Below are 22,155 nucleotides of genomic sequence, written 5' to 3'. Positions count from 1 at the left end.
GAAAAGCGATTTGCCGCGTGAGAGAGGCCAGAATGATATCGCAATTGCCGAAGTAGTATTTCTCGGGAACAAAGATTTCATCGTGGATCGATATTTTCTCACTGCTCTTTGAACTTTCACAGTTACTGTATCGAGGATTGAGGAGTGTATGTGGTTGTTTGAGAGCGTGTGTGTTTGTGTCTTTGCGTGTGTGCCTGTGTGTGCTCGTACAGAGAGAAAAAGAAAGAAAACGGCGTGAGAGGCACTACAGGAAAATTTCGTCAGCGAAAAAACGGAAGATATGGCGAAAACATTCTTTTATTTCTATTTACTTGAAAAAAAATTGCTAAGACTGATATACAAGACAAAGAGAAGGAATCAAAAAGAGGAAGTTGAATAAATTCACCGCACAGTTAAGAGCAGAAACCGAAGGCCCACGGGTAAGATAAAATGACCCCCCCCCCCCCCCCCCACACACACACACACTAACACGCACGCACTCGCACACACAAAAGACGAAACAAATAAAAATGATCAGATGAGCTCTAGAGGTCGAACAATAGCTTACGGTGTCGATCGGCTGAACCGAACCCTAATTTCGTTGCAGCCGTGAAAATTGCGGTGATTGGCACAAAAGTACGAAGAAGGTCTCGTCCGAAAATGACTGTGGTGCACCGCCTTCTTCGCTGCTCGAGACGAAGGAGCATGCTCTCTCTGCTCCACCCTTTCTCTCCCCGCTCATCTCTCTACTAAAGGAGAAAACCATACTCTCCTTTCTACAGCCTTCTCCATTACCGTTTCCGTCATCACCCTCGCTACTTGTAAGCCCTCACTTTCGTCGTCTCTTTGCCCTCAGTGGTCGCTATAGCACACACCGTGCTCTAGCAGCCCCAACTGAACAGATATTTCATAGGAGAGAAGGAACAGAGGGTGGCCTCTACGGCAGCGGCGTGTAATGACAGCAGCTACAGCTACCTAGTTCTTGTTGCATCCACAACTTTTCTTCACTTCTCTCATACTTTTTTTTCCGTCTTTCGAACACCTGAAAAGAAAGTGAGAGGGAGGAGGGGTATGCGAGGGCTAGATAAAAGCCAGCGCAGCGGAGAACTGCTGCACTGGCTTGGGCGAAGAACTGCCATTTCAGCGCTAGCTGGAACCGACAGAACCTGGAGGAGCAGCAGCAGTAGCGGCGGCGGCAGCGCAAAGCCAACAGGGCCAGGCACATGACGAGTATCCTTTCCTACAACTTCGGAGCAATCTAGCTATGAGGCCTCCTTTCCCACCTGCGGCTCCGTAGAGAAGCCGTATAACGAACGAACGACGAAGAGGAGCAAACGGAACGACGAGCGCCTCTGCTCCGCCCTTGTTCCCAGTAGAAATCTTGTCTCAGCGCTTCCGCCTAATTTTTTTTTTCCTATTTCGCCCTCCGATATCTTTAGCTTTCGCTACTTTTTCCGATTCGCTCCTTCAGCTCTCTGGAGGAGAATAAATCAAAGCGGACGTGCTCGGCGTCTTTGATCCCTGGAAGAGAAAGACGATGCGTGTGAAAAACGCTCGGTTTCAGAAAAAAAAAAAGAAATAAAACGAGCGAAGGAAACAATCTATCGATTCTGATGTCATTATTGTTATGACTGTCATCACGTATGAAGCTGTTCTTTTTGTCTTGAGGGCCCTTCTTTTCTATTTATTATATGACGCCTGTTCACTTTGTGTCTGCTCTATCTCTCGTTTTTTTTTTCAAGTTTTTTGGCTCTATACCGCGTCCGTAGCTGCGGCTCTGGTACTATCGTTGTCCCCGTCGAAGCCGTATTTTTCTACCTCTCATCTCGTGGAGTTTACAATTAGGCGTCTTAACACACACAACCACAAATGGGTTGTGTGTGTTAAATTTTGGTTGTGTGTGTTAAACCACACACAACCAAAATTTGGTCTAACAATAACGCTAATATAGGGAGCATTGTGTGCCAAACTGTGATACAATTATGGGGAATGCCATTAGGGGATGGCTGTGGAAATTTAGACCACGGCGTTATTCAACGTGCAATGACATCTCAAAGCACACAAGGTTCTTTCAATTGCCCTCCGTCGAAATGCAGTCACCATGCTACGGATCAAATCCACGATCAAATCCACGAGTCAACAGCGGAGCATCGTAACTACTTTACCATTGAGGTGGACGCCCTTGAGCGTATGCCTCGTGCTCGGCGTTACAGGCCACAAAAAACATTAAAAGCGTCAATTTTATTTTTACTTTTTGTATCCTTGAAAAATCAAGGACACTCGAACATTTTCTTGCTTTCTTGTTTCATAGTGCGTTCAAGCTTGTTGAAGCTTCACGGCAATGTCTTATCGCCGAACATAATTTTCCTTAAGCCAGGTGCATCAGTTCATTTTTAATTTCACGCGTTCAGGTATAATTCTTTCTCTGTCATGGTACAGTGTAGTGAAGACCGACGCTCACATGAAAGGTGGTGGAATGTATACATTAAGCTAGCTACGGTGATCTTTTTTTTTTTCGTTTAAACTCACCAGCGTATACGGAACCCTACTTTCATATTTATAATCTTTAGGCATGTATAGCTCGCTGATGCTTGTACTAAAGATTTCCGGTGCAGCTCTCTATTGGTTCCTTCAAAGCAGCGACTCCTGAAAGCCTTCAGCTCGGTGAGCTGAATTATGGATGGCATGTGTGCGCCTATAATGTCAGACCAACAGGTAATGACGTGGCCTTCGGAATTCAAAGGAAGCACACATGGCCTAAAAGGAGAGCATAAGAAAGTCTACCCGGAAGTGCACTCGCGGAGTAATACGTGATCTGCGTTGAGCCGAACTTTTACTGTCAGTGCGAAAGGAGTTCTTCTTGCTGTTGTTTCCTTTTTGTTCGGGAACCATCCTGACATGAAAAATGTGCTAGAACATCCGGCCAAAGCATAATGTACCACTCATCTGCTTTTGCGACTCCTGCATTTCCTGCATGGATACTGCAAAATAAAGAAATATCCACATGTATGCGCCGTATGTATGATTAACAATAACGCTGTACTAAGCTCCTCGAGCGGTGACAGCGAGTTGAAGTTTTGGGACGGCGAAAGTAAGAATAGGCCATCAAATGTATAATATGGACGCGGTACAGTGTTTTTCATTTTCTTCATCTGTACAGATCATCATTCATTGTAGGTCTTTCTCGCTTTGATCATTGCGATAGCAATTATACAGTCACTAGAGGCGCGTTTTTACCATCGCCGTCATGTTCCTCACAAAGTCTAAATAGATAACACCAGCTACACGCCTTGTGTTCTCGGTGCGAAAGGAAGCTTGCTTAGGCTGCAGATTTGAGCTGCTCAAGCAGAGACAAAACGCACCACCCATCTCCGTCTACGAAAGACTATGAAGGGTTGCTAACAGAGAGGCTGCGTCTCACGAGCAGCAACAGCTAACTCTGACCAAAAGGACGCTGTTGTGCGCGCTAGCTTTACGAAAATCAGCTGACGGTTCATACCTTTGCCCGTGATTTGCTCCCACCGCTTACTTAACGCTCAGGCGATAGGCGGCATGACACCCGCTCGGCTTCCTGGAGCAGTCGCATTCTTTTACGCTTTCGCTTTGTAGAGTTACGCAAGATCAGATCCTAAAAAGCTAGGGGCTGGCCTTACTTCCTATACCCTTCCATTATGTCGCTGTCGCATTCATTGCTTTGCCCTTGCTGCGAAGCTGCGACATTTATATCACCATCATCTGTACAATTTATCTTCGTTGTCATAACTGGACTTACACTGCAATGAAGTGGTCTTTTATAAGGAATTCGCGTGTGTGGTGTGGTGAAGCGGCTCCTCATAAGGGGTGGAGGTACGGGTGAATCTTCAATTCTAGCCTTGTCACCAGCAAATAGTAAACAATGTCTCAAGAACAAATAAAAAATGAAGAAAAGAAAACGTATGTAAAAAGAAAAATACAGGTACTAGAAACCGGCTGGAATTGCTGGTTACAGAGCAAAAACAAGGTGCCAAGTTGAAATGTATTTGATATCTTTTACTTCTTCGTTGAGTCGCTTGTACGTTGCAGGACTACCACGAGTCGACCTGGGAGAGCGTCAGCAGTATTACATTATGCAGAACAATATTTATTTCAAGGCTTTTCGAAGGTCCATGAGTACGACGCCGAAGCATGGAGGCGTAGCATCAAGATGATGGCAACTATTATGCAACTGATTATGCAACTGAAGAGGTTGAAGCGACTCGTTCAATTAGATATAAAAAAACTTTAATCGAAGTGCCCAGAACTTATTATCTCGCTACGATCTTTTAAAACTTTGCCACAGATTAGCAGACCCACCAATACACTTGGAACGAGAACATTTTTATATAAATCAGAGATTGCTGGTTACAAAGTAACACTTTGAATTCAGTCAAAAAGCAGGTCTTGTTTTGTGTGTAAATAAAAAAAAAAGAGCGGAGGTTACTGACTTCATACAGTTTGCTAGCCTGTAGGAGTGAGTAGGGGAGAGCAAAGTGTATACCTTGCTTTTTTTTGCGATGAGAAATGCAGCTCTGGAGGTACCGCTGCAACACCATCCTCACATCGCAGGTCTAGCAGGTAAAGACTAACAACTTAACCTACAACATTATCTTAGACCCCTGCCGTCCAATAATTATCTATTCATGGTTACACCTTGTTGAGTTAGACATGTCTTTAGACATCATAATGTTGTGCAGCCATGGGTGTCATTTTTTTATAGAGGGGGGGGGGGGTAGGTTCGACGTATCATGAGTTCAGGCTCGAGACACCTGTGCTGCTGCCAAATGACATTGGTCTATCCCGTACAGGAAGCACTATTTTACGTTCAATAAACTAGGTCGTGTACGTGCCATAAATTTTATATGCAGCGCTGTTCTCAAGTACCAATGCCAATCAATAGCGATGTTGGATATATCAGTAACGGTGGCTGACTGGCGGTGAAAATTGCTCGGGAAAGAAGCACCAATGAAAATTTGGTCCCAGAGGCTCGAAATTTTTATCGAACTTGGAAAGCATTGATGCAGTTGACGTAAGATTTCCATGTGCATGTGTTCAGCACATTATGCACAGTGCTCTTCTAAGGAGGGTAAGGAGAGAGCGTCACTTACCACCTAGTGTGATTTCTGCTATGTCCTGAGCCCAGTCGTAGTCATTGAGAGCGAAGCATTGGTACATGCCCTTGTCGTCCCGCAGCACATTGGGGATGTGCAGCGTCTCTCGTGTGAGCATTTTGACGCGAGAAGACACCGGTTGCCCGTTCTTAAGCCACACCACCGATGACACCGGATGACCAGTGGTGGTGCAGTTGAGAGTCACCGGTGCACCTTCGGTGGCCAGAGTGCGACGAGGGCGAACAGTGGCTGTCAACGGGGCTGCGAGAAAACAGACAGAAGCACAGACTGTAACTGTTGCGAATAAATAGAGGAAAATGAGCGTACTTACACGTATACCAGGAGCAGAGAGAGAAATACAGAAAGAGAGAGGGACAGATATAAAGATAAAGGAAAGACAGGGAGGTTCACGAGGCCCCACCAGGTTTTCTGCTCTACACAGTGGGAAGCGTAAAAGGACGAAAAGAGTAGAGAAGGAAAAAAGGACAGAAAGGACAACTAGTACACTAGCACGTGCAGAAGCGTTCACCACGAATATGTTTGAAACTGCTGTTAGAGTACGGTATGACTGCGACAGTCTTAGATGAAGTTGACTGCAACCCATGATGTTAATGAATGCTCGCAAAGACTTGTCAGAAATACCGCAGTTTGAGCTGATGGAAATGTCAATCCGTGAGGCGTATGCGCGCTGTGCGTATACATGTGTACAGGACTTCATGGAAGAAGTGCACTGCAAAATTTCGGGTATTAAGTATCGATGCCATAGGGCAAGCTCGCGCAATATAAAAAAAGATATAAAAAGCATACCGAAACAAGAACGAACATGGTAGCGACGAGATTAGACGTACTCTTAACGTGTTCAAGTGAGCTTACTGTGGGACCGTGCGTGTTCGCGAAACCAGGAGGGACGTTTTATTATCCTGCATTTCCGATGGAGGCGGAAATGTAGTAGGTATGTGTTCAGACCTGGGTGCACGTTAAAGAACCCCAAGTGGTCAAAATTTCCGGAGCCCTCTACTACGGCGTCTGTCATAATCATATGCTGGTTTTGAGACGTTAAACCCCACATATCAATCAATTTATCAATCAATCAATAAATCGACGTTTTCTTATCGCTGGTATATGATCCAACTGTATTTGTGAATAGAAGAGTGATGACGCCGTGGTTATTGCGCCCTTTCGCTACACATTTGATGTGTTGAGATCAAAGATAGGTTAAGGGGGCGCCTTACATGTTAACTGTACAAAGGATGTGTTAAAATGAAAGAAATCCATCCCATGGACACCTTTATTTTTAGAGCGCAGCTCTCATTCATCCAGTCTCAAGTTGAGCATCGCTGTTCGTTGCCTCTTGCCGTAACCGAGCGAAGGAGCACAGTGAAAGATCTCCTGGTTGGCGCTCTAAGAACCACGCAACGCTCTACTTTTGCCGAGATTGGCTGTATTACTCCGAAATTTCTTGCGGCACATTTCGCAACCTTGCGATAGTGCCTTGCTATTACTAGTTTGCAGCCACTGCATTTTCTTCAGCGGCCGTGTTCGAGCTGATCACCTTGACAGATTGCACAAGTAGGGTTGTATTCCGTTTTTCGAAGTAAAAATAGTGTTACGTCATTAAAAAGCGTGTCGTGAGGCTGTATATGGCGATGCGATCGCGTGACGACAGAAAAAAGAAAGCAATGGGTATAAACAACACTTTCGGAAAAGAGCAGGTAATAGCGTGAACTTCACAGCGCAACACTGTTTTTGAAAAAAAGAAAGAACAAAGCCTTGACGTTGCGCAGCGTTGGCCATTGAGGCCTGTAATCAATCATTCCCACGTGAAGTATTGCTTAAGTTACTAACGCCTTTGTATAACTTCTATATATATAAAAGCCTGACAAGGAGAAGAGCCGGCTCCTTAATCGTGTAGACAAGGAATAAATTTGGTGGTTGTGTGGTGAGCACCTTTGTTGCAGCCGTCAGTCACTGCTAAAAGTGAAAATGAAAACCGTACAGCGCTTGTGCCTCTTGCCAGGAGATCAAACCCAGTTTTTCATGGAATAAATTGCACTTAAGCCGTTTCTTTGACATAGTTTCGTGACAAGTAGAAACTGACAAATAAATACAGAAAAAGTGCACTTGTTAAGGTGGTCGGCTGCCAACGTTGAAGTCAGCGGTTTCGACCCCAGCCTCGGTGGTCACATTTCGATGGTCTACAGTAGACGCAGTGGGCAGTCGCGGTAGACGGGCTAGAGGCCCGTCTTCTGTGCGATGCCCATACACGTCAAAGAACATCAGGTTGTCGAAATTTCAGGAGACCTCCCATGCGTCGAGCCTTATGATCATGTCGCTGTTTTACCTCGCAAAAGCCCACATAATATATCAAAACAGGAAAGGGTTAATTGAAGAAAATGAAGAACAGAAGAGACCAAATCTGGAGGAGAGATCACGGTTGCTCGAGCACGTATTCTGTAATGAACTTTACTGAAGCGTTTCAATAGGCTGTCATTCGCCGAGATACATGATGAGTTTGGGCTATGTTAATTCATTAGAAAGCTTTGAGCTTCAGTGAAAACGTTGTGTGCGCGAAACACTAGCAGGAGCGGAAGTAAGCGTGCGCTAATCGTAAAGTCTATGCACGCAAGTACGTTCTCACACGAGATACCAAAGCTAGCCTATAGCGGCCACTGTGTTCAAGGGAGTTTCGAGCCTTAATTACGTGTACCCTAGCAGAAACTTGTGCGGTGATTCCCACTGATTACCCTGATAACGGTAACTCCACGGTGCACTGGTGTCGAGCCGCATTGGCTTTTAATACTTACTCTACGTTGGGCTTGCATTAAACGAAAACCAACATTAGGATTCGCTGAGCCTTATCTCGCGATGAAGGCACATTATTGTGTGGCATAAAACAAATTATGGCCGACGGTTAGGTTAGATAAGCGGTAGTCTGTTAAGGGTTACTGAATGAATGCCACAATAAAAAATAACTGGTGATATTTATTAATTGGTACTGCACTGCTCCACTGATGCAAACAGATACATACAATCTTATATGGACACGTCGAGGGTTACACTTAAAACGTTCCCGTTCAATGCAGCAAGCCAGCCTTTGCTACAGTGACATGACCAGCTATAAACGCTGTGTATACATAACAGATTCCTAAAGACACTATTCCAATTGATACGCAAGAACTGTCTTACGGCCCACATTTAATGCCCACATATACACAAAGTATTATACTTAAGAGCAAGCCTATATCGACGTATAGAGAGATCGATGAAGCAATAAATATGTTGTATAAGTGAGCAAATTTAAACACATAAGATAGGACCAACCGGCGCCTCAAGTGTGTGATTGGAGGCCGTCATAGTGGTTAATTGTTAATGGTCTAGGGCACTCGGCTATTGAGCCGAAAGATGTGGTCTCAATCTCGGCTGTAACAGTCGCATTTTATATAGATTAGAAAACGCTAGAGTCCCGCATGCTTAGATTTATGTGGCCGTTAATGAAAAAAACAACGTCCTCGAAACTTCCGGAGACCTCTACCGGGGCGTGCCTAATACTCATATCTTGGTTCTGGCCCGTAAAACCCCAGCAGTCGTTATATTAAGTCATCGTCATCATCATCGTAGTCTTCATCTCCAGCAACCTAACTACGCCAACTGCAGGGCAAAAGCCTCTCCCATGCTCTGCCAATACCCAGTACTGTGTTTTCTGCTGCTCCGTTATACCTGCAAACTGCTCAATCTCATTTGCCCACCTAGTCTTCTGTCATCGCTGTGTCTCTCATAATCACATGGTGGTTTGGGGACGTTAAACTCCACATATCTTCTGTCACCCCTAACGTGTTTGCTTTCTCTTGGAATCCAGTCAGTTACCCTAATGACCAGCGGTTATTCTACCAACGCGTTACGTTCTAGCTCATGTCCATTTCATATTAAGTGTGTAATTGCAGATAGGTGGAACGCAGTCTTTGCTTTGCAGTGCTAAAAAAAAAAGAAGTATGCTGCAACATCCACGCAGTGAAACTAAGTAGCAACCACGTTCCTCCGCTAGAGAGTCGTAAGCGAGCTGCGAAGTCACGCGAAAGATACGAGGTGCCAAATGTGCGCAGAGCCACAGTTGGCGCGCACGGCTATGGCGTACGGGACTGTTGCCCCGAACGACGTCGGTCAAAGAAGCAATGAACGACTGGGAACGACGACGAGCGCCGAAAGTGGCTTTTCGACCGGCACATGCACGGAGACGGCAACGACTATATGCAGTTAGCTCCCTTTCGCCTCCACCTCGGTCGTCAATCACCTCAAGTGTGGCTGCGTCCACTCTCCCAATGTGAACCCCGTTCCCGCCGAGCATACCGATACTCTGCACCCCGCAGCCAAAGGAGAAGATGTTCGCCGATATTTCGCTGCTTCCCAAGCAATGGTGGGTGCCACCAGAACAGAAAGAAAGAAGCAAACGAAGATTTTGAGGATGAAGACAGAGAGAGAAAGATAAAGAGAGAGAGAGAACTGGTGAGCGTGGAAACGCACATCGCGGCCCGTTACCCGCAAACGCAGATGTGCCGAAACGACCCACTTTAAATTTCAAAGCATCATCGCCTTCCTACCCTCTCCGCCGCTCTTTTTTTTTCTCTCTCTTCACGGGTGCGTGCAGAATCGCTCACATCATCCTAGTCTCCGGCACATTCCGGGCCCATTCGCTTTCTTTTTGTTGGTACATTTTGATCCCTTAAAAATACTTTGCTTGATCTTCGCTTTCTGTTCCTTAAGAAGAAGAAAGTTTTTGCAGTACGCCGTTATACCGCTATAGTTTGCCTTATAGTCTTGCGCACGTTTCAATCCGTCTGGGTTACGCAGTTTTTTGTTACGACCGTTTGGAACGGGGGTGCGCAGACGAAGTCAATGTGCTTTTGAAAACAAGGCACGCCGCCAAAGAATGTAAGGAAAGCAAGGAAAAAAAATTACGGTGGATTTATGCTCCTCGCACATTTTAGAAGGTGATGCATATTTTTTGACCTCGCCATCGAATGGCGAGGGTGCTCATAAAACTTGAACCTTGGAACGTATTGTGCAAAAGAAGAGAAAAAAAAATAAGCTAGTAAAACAGAGATGTGGATGGCATTTACGGTGAATATAAAATAGAGAATCGTGTATTCGATAACCATCACGAAGAGAACAAACAGTACGAGATGAGGGAGAGATCGAACGTATGTTGACGTCTTATAAGAGGAGGGGCTGCTTTTTTAGTACCAAAAGTAAGAAACCCAAGGAAAAGAAGCAAGGGAATACGACTAGGCATTTTAGTAAAGAGAGGCTGGTGAAGTCAAGTTTGATGTCTTCGTGGCTTTTACAGAGTTTAGTGACTCCTTCTGATACTCCGCGCTGCGAATTTCGCGCAGACTGCGCTTGTTAAAGTGGCCCGTCTATGCACAAACAAGAAAATACAATACAGAAAATAGGTTGATGTGGGAGCTAATGCGTTGGGACTGTGTGTAGTAAAAGGCGAGAAGGGTTTCTTTATGTTACCTTTATTAGCGTCGTTCCTTATTAGAAATTGTTTTCTCTTTGTATAAGCCTAAATGTTTGTTTATACACTATTTTCACACACTTTTACGCTGGCGTACAAATTTAGCATATGTTTCACAATGAATTGTTTCGTTCAAACACAGTGGTTGTCCAGATCTTGTTCTCTCATTGTGTTGCATTTGCTCTGCTGTTCACGAGCAATCGCTGATTACGAATAATAGCTTGGTAAAGTACCTTGCTGAGGCAATACTCTGTGCTTGACGACGGTTTTCATCAGAAAGATAAAAAATAATTCGCAACACGTTGTGTCTGGTAAACGATCTTCCACTTTCCATGTAGCTGCTACTTGAACACCATTAAGTTCGTAGGAGTAACTGAATGAGGACTGACTATTAGGCCCGGTGCCGTTAGTCCTTAAAAAGATGGTCATGACAGCCCCGTATTCCCTAAAAGCACACCCCACACAAAAGAATTTCCCTGTTATTCCTTGCGAACTCTTTTAACAACCGTTCAGCGTTATAGTGTACATGGTTTGTCGGCTCACAGAGTAGTGAAGCCAATTGTAGTGTTTTTTCAACGACGATGGGCCTGTGTGACTGAATGGCGGAATTCCAGTTGTTTCATCAAATTCACTTCATATCGTTACATCCATTCTTCGCTTTCTGCGCCCACTTCCAATTGTCGCAGAATTAGTTGGTCAACCATGCTTCCTAATTAACCTTCCCACCTACTGTCTTTCTGTTTCTTCGCTTCTTTGTCAAGGCAGCGTAAGCCCGATGGCTTGCAGTAAACTCGTATGTGGTCAAGCCGCCAGGCAAGAAAAGTTGAAAGCATGGAATTGCGGTGACCGTCGTAACACGCTTATGTAGCAAATAGAAGCATGTATTTAGTGAATTGGAGTACTCGAAGAATGAACTACGTGTAGATTTTTTCACACCATTTCAAGCATCCGAAGTTCTTTTATATTTTAATGCAAGGTATCGCTGTAGTAACGTACATATGCATCATTTCCTATACAGGCTGCAGCTCGCTTAATATATTCTCCTCATAAAACGAAAAAGTAATATAAGACAAGAAGGAAAGAAGAGAAGGGAGTGGATGAAATGCGGGCGTGAGCCAGCGCTTCATCATTTTGTTCCCCACAGCCTATCTTTTTACATAAGATTTGCTAACAGAACGTCTTCGTAATTTAAGCATATGCGTTGACGTCTTCATACAAAAAACAAAAGGCACTGCTTGCGCTAGTGACCGTAACCAAATGCGGAGACGGATGGGCATGATTGTTTGTCTTTACTTTCCTTTTTCCTCATTCCCCTATTTGATATCTCTTCCTACCCGTCTTTTCCAACTCTCTTAACTCTTTGCTTATTTCTTTCTCACCACAGCTATTTCTTTCTCTCTTTATCGCTCTTTTTAACCTAATTCTTTCTCTTCTCTTTCTTTTTCTCGATGAGTTTTTTTCTCTTTCAGTCTTGATTTCTGTTTCTTCCACCTCTTTCTCTTGTCGGATGCTTTCTATCTCTTTCGCTTTTTGTATACTTATGTTTTTCTATTTTTTAGCTTATTTCCCTGCCTTCTCTGTCCGCCCATGTTTCTTTTTTGTTCTATCTGTTCCTCTCTCTTTCTCTGAGCTCGTTATATCAACCATCTGACTTTATGCATCGGTGTAGTAGGGGAGCGCACGCTGATCGTACGTGTCCGGAAGTTATGGCGGAGGGGGAGGGTGGACGGAGCAGAATATGAAGAAGCTTAGAGCACGCGAGCCGGCGAGATATCAAGGCGAATCTGGGAATCACCGCAAATAAAAGAGCCCATAGTTACATTATTTACTCTATTTTGAACCAGTCAATTATTTCCCAGTTCATCAGATTGGATAAGTGTAAATAAATGGGAGGACACGTGTAGCAGTACGCGCAAGCAGATCGAAATATCTGTTTCGGACATGACACGCGCTGTCTCTCACTTACCGGTGACCACCAGTTGCGTCTCCATGCGGTCTTGGCCGATGGAATTGTTGACAACGCACACGTACTTGCCACCGTCCGCCACCTGGGCGCGCCTGAAAAGCAGCGTGCCGTCGGCCTGGGACACACGGCCCGCAGGCGAGTCGAGGGCCACGTGCCAGCCGCCTTCGACTCGGTGCCAGGAGTACGAAGGCACCGGGTAACCCTGAGCCGCACACGGTATCTTCACGTTGTCGCCTTGCCGCGCCCTCACCACGGGACGGCGGTCGGTGAGTCTCGGGGCCGTGTTCACGTGTGTGTCTGCGGTACAACGACAACTCTTCAGGTGGTACAAAACGGAGGAGAAAGATCACAGAAATAGGAATGCAGGAAGCTGATGCGGCATTGGTATAAAAGCTATCAGGCTCACTATAAGATCTGCTAAGGGGATTGAGGATGCGCACCAAGACGTGATCGTAGTGATGAATGAATTAAGGATGCTAGAATTGGCCCGTTGGGAATGTAGAAAAACAAACTAGAAACTGTTTCTTTTGAACTCCAGTGCCCATTGCATAAAGATTGCCGAAGTATTGTCCGTTCTTGCTAATATATATTATGGAATTCTTGAACTGCTCTTTTTTAAAGTACCACTGTTTTCACGCTGAAATGTTAATTAGTTATGCGTACCCCACGTCATATTTACCACATATATGATAAAGGAGACTTCAAAAAAAAGTAAATGTAATGCTGGCATTGAGGCTACTGGTACGTGCATATTGCGCAGAGCGTGGCTATAGAACAGAATGAACGTTCTTCTTCACATGTAGTCTTAGGTTATATACAATGTCGTTGCTGATCAGTGGCGTGTGGCAGGTGCATGCATAAAGATGTAAGGCACACAGTTAAAACATTATAACTTATACGTGGTAAAAGAAACGTGGGGGCCTGGCACGCTTGAGATCAAAAACTGAAGCGTGTCAATAGGCAATCAATACACGCGCCCAACTCCCCGCCCTCTAGAACACGTCGTCGGCGTCACGTAATCGATATACTGCCAACGCACGCCCTTCCGAAGATGACACCGCGGTACCAACACACTAACGATGCGGTGAAGTACGTGCGAGACGAAACAAAAACATAAAGAGATCCAATTTGGTCGCGTGCGGCTAATTTGCAGAGAGCAGTAATCATACAGCAGCCGTTGCAACTGAGAGCGGTACAACCACGGCCTCAAAGAACGCCCCATACTCCATCTCACCGATCAATCCCACCCTTCCTATTTTGTCCCAGCGACCACTTGAAGTGGCAAAAACAGCGACAAGCTTTTGGCAGTGTTCGCCCGAGGCGCTAATTACCGCACAACCCCCTAGGGCTTTCGCGGATCACCAGTCTATCCGCTCTGAGGCTTTAGTGTTTGTGTTGCTTGTTGTTCGCTCGCTTCGATGCCGGAGAACTCACTCTAGAAGTGGTGGGAACCGAAGAGCATGACGCGTGTGCTTTTGTACAGGGTAGAACATATACAAAAAGAAAGGAAAAGAAAAATGCAGCTTTGCAGGCGAATGACATCGATGGGCGGCAGGGAGGAGGAGACACGCTACAGTGTGGTTCCGTGAAGACGAACTTTCATGTGCAATTAAGTGCTGCATTATTGCGTACGCATAACGAGGCTTTAGATGTGCTTATACAGAATAACCCTTATTTTCTTCAAATTCGACACGCCAGATCACATGTAAATGTTTAGAAGCTACGTCTTCTTCCTGAACTCATGTTTTGTAATACATAAGGGCTTCTAACAATTAGAGTGGCACCGAAGCCCGATTTACTGAAAAGGCTATAGTGCGTGCGTCTGTTAAAGTGGAAGATGTATGGTCGATGTGATGTTAGGGAAGCTAGACAAGCGAGTTTAGTATCAATGGTATGGATCATGCCGAAACCAGGACCACGCAAGAATACGCACATAGCATGGGTTCTTGACCTAGCTGCTTGAAAGCTTATTCATATACATAATTTACGTAGGGCTTGGACCATGTTGATTGGTGGAACATGGGAGAGGCATTTGACATTCAGTGGGTATGGTTAGGCTGAAGATATTATTATTAGTAGTGGCATTATTCTGATAATTTTTTTATGAATAGGTTTAACACTACCTGTAAAGCGTTTGCTTATATTGTTTAGTAAGCCGATAACGAATGCATGTAGCACACGTGTTTCGAAAAAGTTTCTGGGCATCTGTGCTGCAGGTCCGAATGGTCTGTAGCCCAGGTTGAGTGAGCTTGGTGGCAACGAAATGGAGATGTGCTTCCGGCTATATTGTTCACTAACGGTCAAATCAGGCTCCTGGTCGTTTACGGTAGCTGTCTTGATTGCTGCCACATTATGCATCTATAATACATTATACATTATGCATCTATATTACATTATACATTATGCATCTATAATTTGCTACCTTCACACTAAAAACAAAGAAATATCAAGGATTTGGGAAAATTTCATAGGAGGGCTGGTGGATCTATTTAAAACAACTTGGGGCGTACTTTAGTGACCTGTTTATTAGCAAAAGCCAACCTCTCAACAGTGAATGAAAAGAATTGAGATTAAAATTTTTCATTCAATTGGTAAACGTTAATTCAAGTTAGCATTCGTGAGAGAGCTGCTAGATTTATTTATAACATTGAGATTGAAACGTTTCAATATAATTTTTTATAAGTTACTTCAAATCAGAATTATCGCACTTACTTTATTTTTCTACTTCTCAACAGGATAAGCCACATGGCCGAGGCATGACTCTACAATGAATCTATTTTACAACCTTAATAAAACATTCAAATATTTGTTTTTTGCCGGGGCAATTACAGAACGGAACAATCTTAGTAACGATGTTGTTTCGCAATCATCAAGGACTCTTTTTGCTGCGCAGCTACAGCAGTGTTTATACGGACTCTATTATATGTACGTATGCTGTTTATTTCAGTCACTGTAGTGTTTATTATACACTAGTGATCATTTTGAATTTAGCGCTGATTTTATTTTCTTGTATGCCCTTAGTCCTGTATATTGCAAACCACCGTCTTTTTTTTTTCTTCTGAAAGCGTATACATTTTTTAACTTACCAACTTATAAACTTGACAAATGTCTATGCATTTTGCTAAAACCCATTTTGAGGGTTGCAGAATTCATAATTTATTAAATAAATATAAAATAAACAGGCGCCAGTCATCGCGTATACAGGCTAAAGCGATGCAGCTCTTTGCTCTTTTTTGTTTGTAGGGGAAATAAGGAGCGGGGGGGTGATGACAGTAGCATGATTCTATCCTGTGACGATCTATCCCGGCTGCGGCGGCTGCATTTCCGATGGAGGCGGAAATGTTGTAGGCCCGTGTGCTCAGATTTGGGTGCACGTTAAAGAACTCCAGGTGGTCAAAATTTTCTGAGCCCTCCACTACGGCGTCTTTCATATTCATATGGTGGTTTCGGGACGTTAAACCCCACATATCAATCAATTATCCTGTGATGATAGCGAACACCATGGTCGCTTGTATCGAGTACTCCGCTGCGTCGACGTAAGCCAAATGCGTGTTCCCCTTGTAACTATAGTTGCGATGCATCACGTGGTCACTGCGCCGTTCGTCATTGTAGAAAGGGTGCGGTATGGGAGAATCACAAACGTCTCTCGATTGTCCTTGGTTGTTGGGACATTGGATTCTTAGATGTCAAGCCAAATGATGTGCCGCCCACTTTTTGTTTACGAGAGATGATCGTAGTGTGGAATGTGCTAAGCCTCAATGAAGTCATCGATTCGTTGTGTAGGTCTAATTCCATTAGCTTTTCGATTGTACGTATATTGAGGGAGTTGGAGAGTTTGCTCCTATGATTTCTTGATATTGATATTAATCCTGCGTTTCTCGGCTTTGGAGGGGCAGACATATATCAAGACTGTGACGTACATGATGCGGCTGATAATAAAGGCTCGCACTGACCGTAAGGGAACTGTACAAGCAGACTCAGTATACTATAAGCACAATTACAGCAGTCAATCATCGCTACTTTGATTCCACCGTGATCACTTCCTTTAAAAACGAAGTTGTGATTGCCATAATTCTGCATTATCATCCGCTCCATTTTTTGCTCCGTGACGTTTTAGATTATTTTCTTTATTCAAACAATCAAGAAGGCTGTGACACACTTGAATAATTGTGGCTATTCTCTGGTACTAGCAGTAATGAACAGTAATCACAAGTAAAATGAAAAAGAAAATTTTCACAAACTATGCCAGCTGTTTTAGATGCTTGCAAAGAAAAAGAGATTCCTTGTTTAGCTGGAGTTACAAGAACTACCTTTCAAAGCAGTTTCTGGACATATATTAAAAGTAATGCTCACAAAATCTTCCCGAAGACTTTGAAAATTGAGTGAACATTCAGGGCAAGCAGGGCGAGCCGGGCAAGCAAACTTAATCTTCGAAAAGTCTGTTATTGTTTAGTGCAACTAGGTTTATAGTTAAAAAATGTTAAAAAGCAAACAGCTGGAAACTAGCGTCCATTTTCGCGAAGTTGTCGCATTCACACAGAAAGCTTCGAAAGTGCCCGCATTGGATTCGCCGTTATGCTGGTTGTACGAGACTCAATATTCTCAGACTCCCGAATGATACGAGCCGGGCCTTTTGTAATCTCCTTGCGCGGGCTTCAATGTTTGTCGCCTTTAGTTTTTTTTTTGCCGATATTTTTTTTTGCCGATTTCTTTTCCGTACACTCTATTTTCTAGCCGGCATAGTACTCCAAATAACGCTTTATCGATCGACGGGGCCCCGAAAAAAATACGGTTTCCGGTCCTCGTGCACGGACGGCGCGGCTTTCATTAGAGGCGCAGTGGGCAAAACAACGCTCTGGAACCATATTCGAACGAACTCTGAGTGCGGGGCGCGTTCGCTATCTTCCCGAACGATCTCCATTTTCCGGAGCGAAATTGAACAAAAAGAGAGTGAGAGAAAATGAAAGAGAGAGAGAGAAGTATAGCAGCGGAAAGCTCTGAAAGGTTGCATTATAGCGAAAGAGTTAGCCAGAGTGAGAGAGCAGCGGGTGTGCCACGCAAACAGTGTACATATGCTCAAGTGCTGTACGAAAGCACAGGGCTGATGCCATATAATATACATGCGCATAAAATGTGAATACAACGGTGGTGCTAGGCGGAGTCATTAAGCCGGAAACACCACAGGCTCTCGAATGGGGGTGCCAAAAAAAGAATCTAACCCAAGACTTATGCATTCGTATTTCCTGATGCCCAGAGTAACAGCTTTCGTTCTTTTTTTAGGTCGTATTGTGTTCTGTTATAGTTTTAGTCGTTCGGCTGCTTCTTGATCCGCTTCCTCTCTCGTTTATTTTTTTTTTCTTGGATTGGAGTGGCGTTGCCGATAACGCGTGGAAAAATGGTCGGAGAAGGCAAACTAAATGGCAAAGTAACATCGGCAAAAAAGTTGACCACTGCCAAAAGCAAAGTGAAGAGTCTAGAAAAGAACACAAGGGCGAAAAAAAAAAAGAAGGTGCGAATGGGTAGCACCGAGTTGGGAAACAATGACAAGCATGTTACACTGATGATGCATTTTTGAATAATGGCGCCGAAGGAAGCGTATCAGAAGGAAAGAGCGTTTCATTTCTGCGTCTTAGTCAGGGTTTGGTTTGTTTCGTTCGAAAAAGAAATTATCAGAAAAAAAGGGGGGGGGGGGGGACTGGTGAACGATGATGACGATGCAGGATGTGGCGTAAAGAAGAAGAACGGAGGTGTTCGAAAGGCAGAATGGTGCCGAAAAAAAAGAATATTTTCTAGGCTGGTACAAAAAGAGTCATCTGCATATTTCGCGAATGAAAATTTGCATCCGATCTGAGAAGCAAGGCGCCTGCTTCTCGCAGACGAAATATATAGATATACTTTGCAGATTCAGAAAGCTGTAGCAGAGTTGCTACTCTGAGATGAAAAACATAAATAAAAGAAAAGCGAATGGTAAAACGACGTAATAGCCGCTAGATGGAAAGACACTAACGTCGAAGAACGCGCGAAGCGAGCTTGCTCCTACACGAAACGAAGGAGATTATACAATGGGTATACTTTTCTTTTTCATTCGTTTCTTCACGATCACTACAACTTCGGCAATCGGATGGAGACTGATGCGCCTTCTTTCGTGCCCGGGATCGGCCGCCGTGCCACGTCTCGGCATCCCATCGAAGCAGGATGAATGCGAAAAGCAAAATCAATTTGGTAACGAGTGCAGCCCTTTATATGTCATAAGGCTTAGCGCCTAATACTGAACAGCGCCACTCGTTGAGGACTCGTGAAAGGAGGAATAGAGAGAGAGGGAGGAAAAGGGACAACGGAAAGACAGAAGCAGCAGCGGACGCCGGCTGCACCGGCAATTTCCCCCGAGACTGACCGAGCCCCGGCCCTTTTCGGAGCGGTCGGTGTTAGCGCCGCGCGGCTGGCATTTGCATGAGGACCAACGGAATAACGGACGAACCATCAAAACATGGCGCGAGTTGGCGACATTGGCCGTGCCATCTGTTGCTGCTGGCGAGCGGGTGATAAGAGGTGGGATTGTGGGCTGCGCCCGATAATGAATGACGAAGGCGCGCACCGTTCCGTTGGGAATGCCACGTGGGCGCGCGCGAGGAACAGTAAATAAACAAGAGAGGGTCTGCTTCAGCGGTGATGCGTGGTGACGCCATGAAATAGCTACCGCTAATGGTGCGCGAGAATTCCGTAATGCATGACGCCGGGAGAGGGGAGAGGGGTCACGCGTGCGTGCTGATGGAAAGTGTATGGGCGCGCACAGTTTAGATATCCCCGCTTCATTGGCGGTGCGCAGTCCCGTGAAACTTGGCAGGGCCAGTATGGCCTACAAAATGCAATACGCGCTTTGAAAAAACGCGCGAAGCTAGCTGGGAGTAGCGATGAATATCGTATGCAAGGAGGCTTTACGACACGAAGCTCCGAGATTTGCGTATGAATGTTGGCTGCGCGGGAGAGATTTGGCGCGACTTTTTATTTACAAACAGAGCGAGAAGTGAAAAGAAGCACCGATAAAGTCAGTAAACGCTTTGCTTTTTCTTTCCTTCAAGTCGCCTTTTTCAGTGCATTTATACGGCGGTGCTCTTTAGGCTTCCCATAAAGCGCGCTTAAGGATTACCGCTGCCTTGATGGTTACTTTAAAGACTATACGCTCGCCATTGCGTCTCTTCAAACGATGATGGTTATCGGCTAGTGCGTGATTGTGCAGTTTTTCAATGACGAGTACCACGTCCACTCAAGAACGATCCACTGTTGATCTGCAGCTTATAACGTGTAAATTCACGGTTCCAAAGAGGAATTTCAAGGCTTCATCACCGCTCACCTTATAACCTCACGAATGCTCACTTTGCAAAACTTTCTCTGGAGATGAGGGTAACCTAAGGTAAGAAATGGAAATTGAAGGGGTAGTTTTTCTTTGTTATAGGACATGTATTCACGCGAAGAAACCGACAATAATGCGAAGTAACTTGTTATCGCATTCATTGCTAGGCCCTTGCGGTGAAACTGTGACTTCACTTCTGCCTGTTTGCATCACGTACCACGCGAACACAATTTGAGCCGGCAGCTGGCAAATAATCTCTTGCTTACTGCCTGGAGACATCATTCTGCCAGAATGAGACCTTCTGTGTGAGTGAAGGAGAGAAGCGCGAATTGAAAGGCTTTTTTTTTTCGTTAGACACAGTATTGAGAACGTGTAGACAATCAAGCCAAGAACACATAGAATATGTCATTATTATAGTACTTGTAATGTGAATGGGAAAAAGAAGAGTGAAAGAAAAGATAACTTGCTGTGCACAGGTATCCAACGCACTACCAACTGAACAATAGCATGGTCATCCCTCTGCACAATTTACGAGATATAAATGTTCATTTTAAACCTGGTAGCGTTAGCGCTGTCATGATGGCGAGTGTCCAACAATCTTGTTTTTTGTTGACGTCACGAAAACGTCACGTCACTACGTGACGTCGACAAGCGGAAAAAGAATGCTCTACATTTGCCGTTGTGACTACTGGTTGCACTGACCAAAACCAGGCCCCGGAAACTCAGCGCTAGTTTCAGTATCAGGGTACATGTGCGCTCGTGGCGGTTGCCGGTCATCTTAAGATCTGTTTGAACAAAGTGAGGTTAACGTGAGCGTACGAGTTTATTTTCTTTCAGCAGTTTTTACAAACAAAGAAACTTGATTTCACTGTAAAAACACATAGTTGGTTTATTTGTCTCTTTTATTTAATATTTTGTGAATTTTGAATCTGCTGAAGCACGGGGAGACGTGTTTAGCATTTGCCTGCACTGCCCCTTGCCACTTGCTCAGTGATATCACATGTTGGATCGTGCTAATTGTCTCGCTCGGCCAGTGTGCCAAGTATGAATACGGATGGGAAAAATAAACGATTTGATGCGGTGGGAAGCGAACGGATGCCACAGTAGGCCTTGTCGGTTAAGCCAACTATGCAAAGATGTCTAAATAGGAGCATTAGATGTTTTGCTCGGCCCTGCGGTGTGTTAACCCAGGAAATTCTAGTTCCGCGAAATTCTTCGAGGTTTCCTTGAGAAAACGGGTGAGCATATGTATTTGGCTCCGATATTTGAGCAGATATTCATTTTGCATGAAAGCGAGATAGATAGAATAAGGTTCAGTGAAAGGCAGGCAGGTTAACCAGAAGAAAATATCCGGTTTGCTACCCTGCACTGGGGATAGAGTAATGGGCATGAAAATGTAAGGTAAAAAAAGAAGGAAAGGAATGGTTCAAAAAAATATAATAGCAGTAAATTTGGTTCCCATCGAAATGCGCACCGCCACTATCACTTCAGGCAGACAAACTGAACTGAACAACCCCACATGAGTTGCGGTGCCACTTGCGCCGTAAAAACGTTGCATAGCTTGTACGTGGCAACAGTGTACATATCACCAAGAACCTCGCAGGCTCACGTTATGGACTTCTTGCTTCACAACTTGCCTGTGGTGTGTATACAAGATGTACCGGTGATAGTCACTGGAGACTTTAACGTTAATGTACTTCGACGTGAAAACCAGTGGCTTGTCGCGTTTCTTTATGCTGAACTTGGACTCCACCTCCTGTCGGATGTCACGCCGCCAACTATTCACAACACCACCGGTTTAGATGTGGGGACTGCAATAGTGTCAGTTCAAGCACAGTCGACCATGTCCCCTACATTTAACATGTTTCCTAAATATCCCAGCCTCATTTCGTATAACAATACTGTGTGTTGCTATCGCATTGATTGCTTCGACCTTGTGCTGAAACTGTGACTTTTATGTTTATGCTGGAAATATTTCAGGTCACTCCAGCCAGCCTTCGCGAAAATATAGTGTCGTGTGGTTAGAGGTACACGAAACAGGTGACTACGGTGGGGCCAACAAGAAACGGTGCTCTGCGCAGAAGCGACTGTTTAAGAGCAGGGATGTAGAACAGAGAACTTCGTTTTGGTAAAGCAGGTTGAAAGTATTTCAACTACAAGAACATAAAAAAGAGGCCATACTCTATGAAACATACACAGTAAACAGAACCTCTAACAT

General features: G+C 44.6%; 1 protein-coding gene across 1 annotated transcript in view; it reads right to left on the bottom strand.

Moving 5' to 3' along the window:
* Positions 1 to 22,155, bottom strand: part of LOC119169595 (cell adhesion molecule Dscam1-like) — a 354,684-nt gene that overhangs the window by 83,844 nt on the left and 248,685 nt on the right. Inside the window, exons 5-6 of the mRNA XM_075887261.1 lie at positions 12,587 to 12,883; positions 5,103 to 5,366 (exon numbers count right to left, since the gene is read on the bottom strand). Of these exons, the coding sequence (XP_075743376.1) occupies positions 5,103 to 5,366; positions 12,587 to 12,883 (561 nt within the window). The remainder of the gene's footprint in view (positions 1 to 5,102; positions 5,367 to 12,586; positions 12,884 to 22,155) is intronic.

The sequence above is a fragment of the Rhipicephalus microplus genome, chromosome 2, assembly GCF_043290135.1.
Source record: "Rhipicephalus microplus isolate Deutch F79 chromosome 2, USDA_Rmic, whole genome shotgun sequence".
In the NCBI taxonomy this organism is placed as follows: domain Eukaryota; kingdom Metazoa; phylum Arthropoda; class Arachnida; order Ixodida; family Ixodidae; genus Rhipicephalus; species Rhipicephalus microplus.
This window is presented reverse-complemented; position numbering and strand designations above follow the sequence as displayed.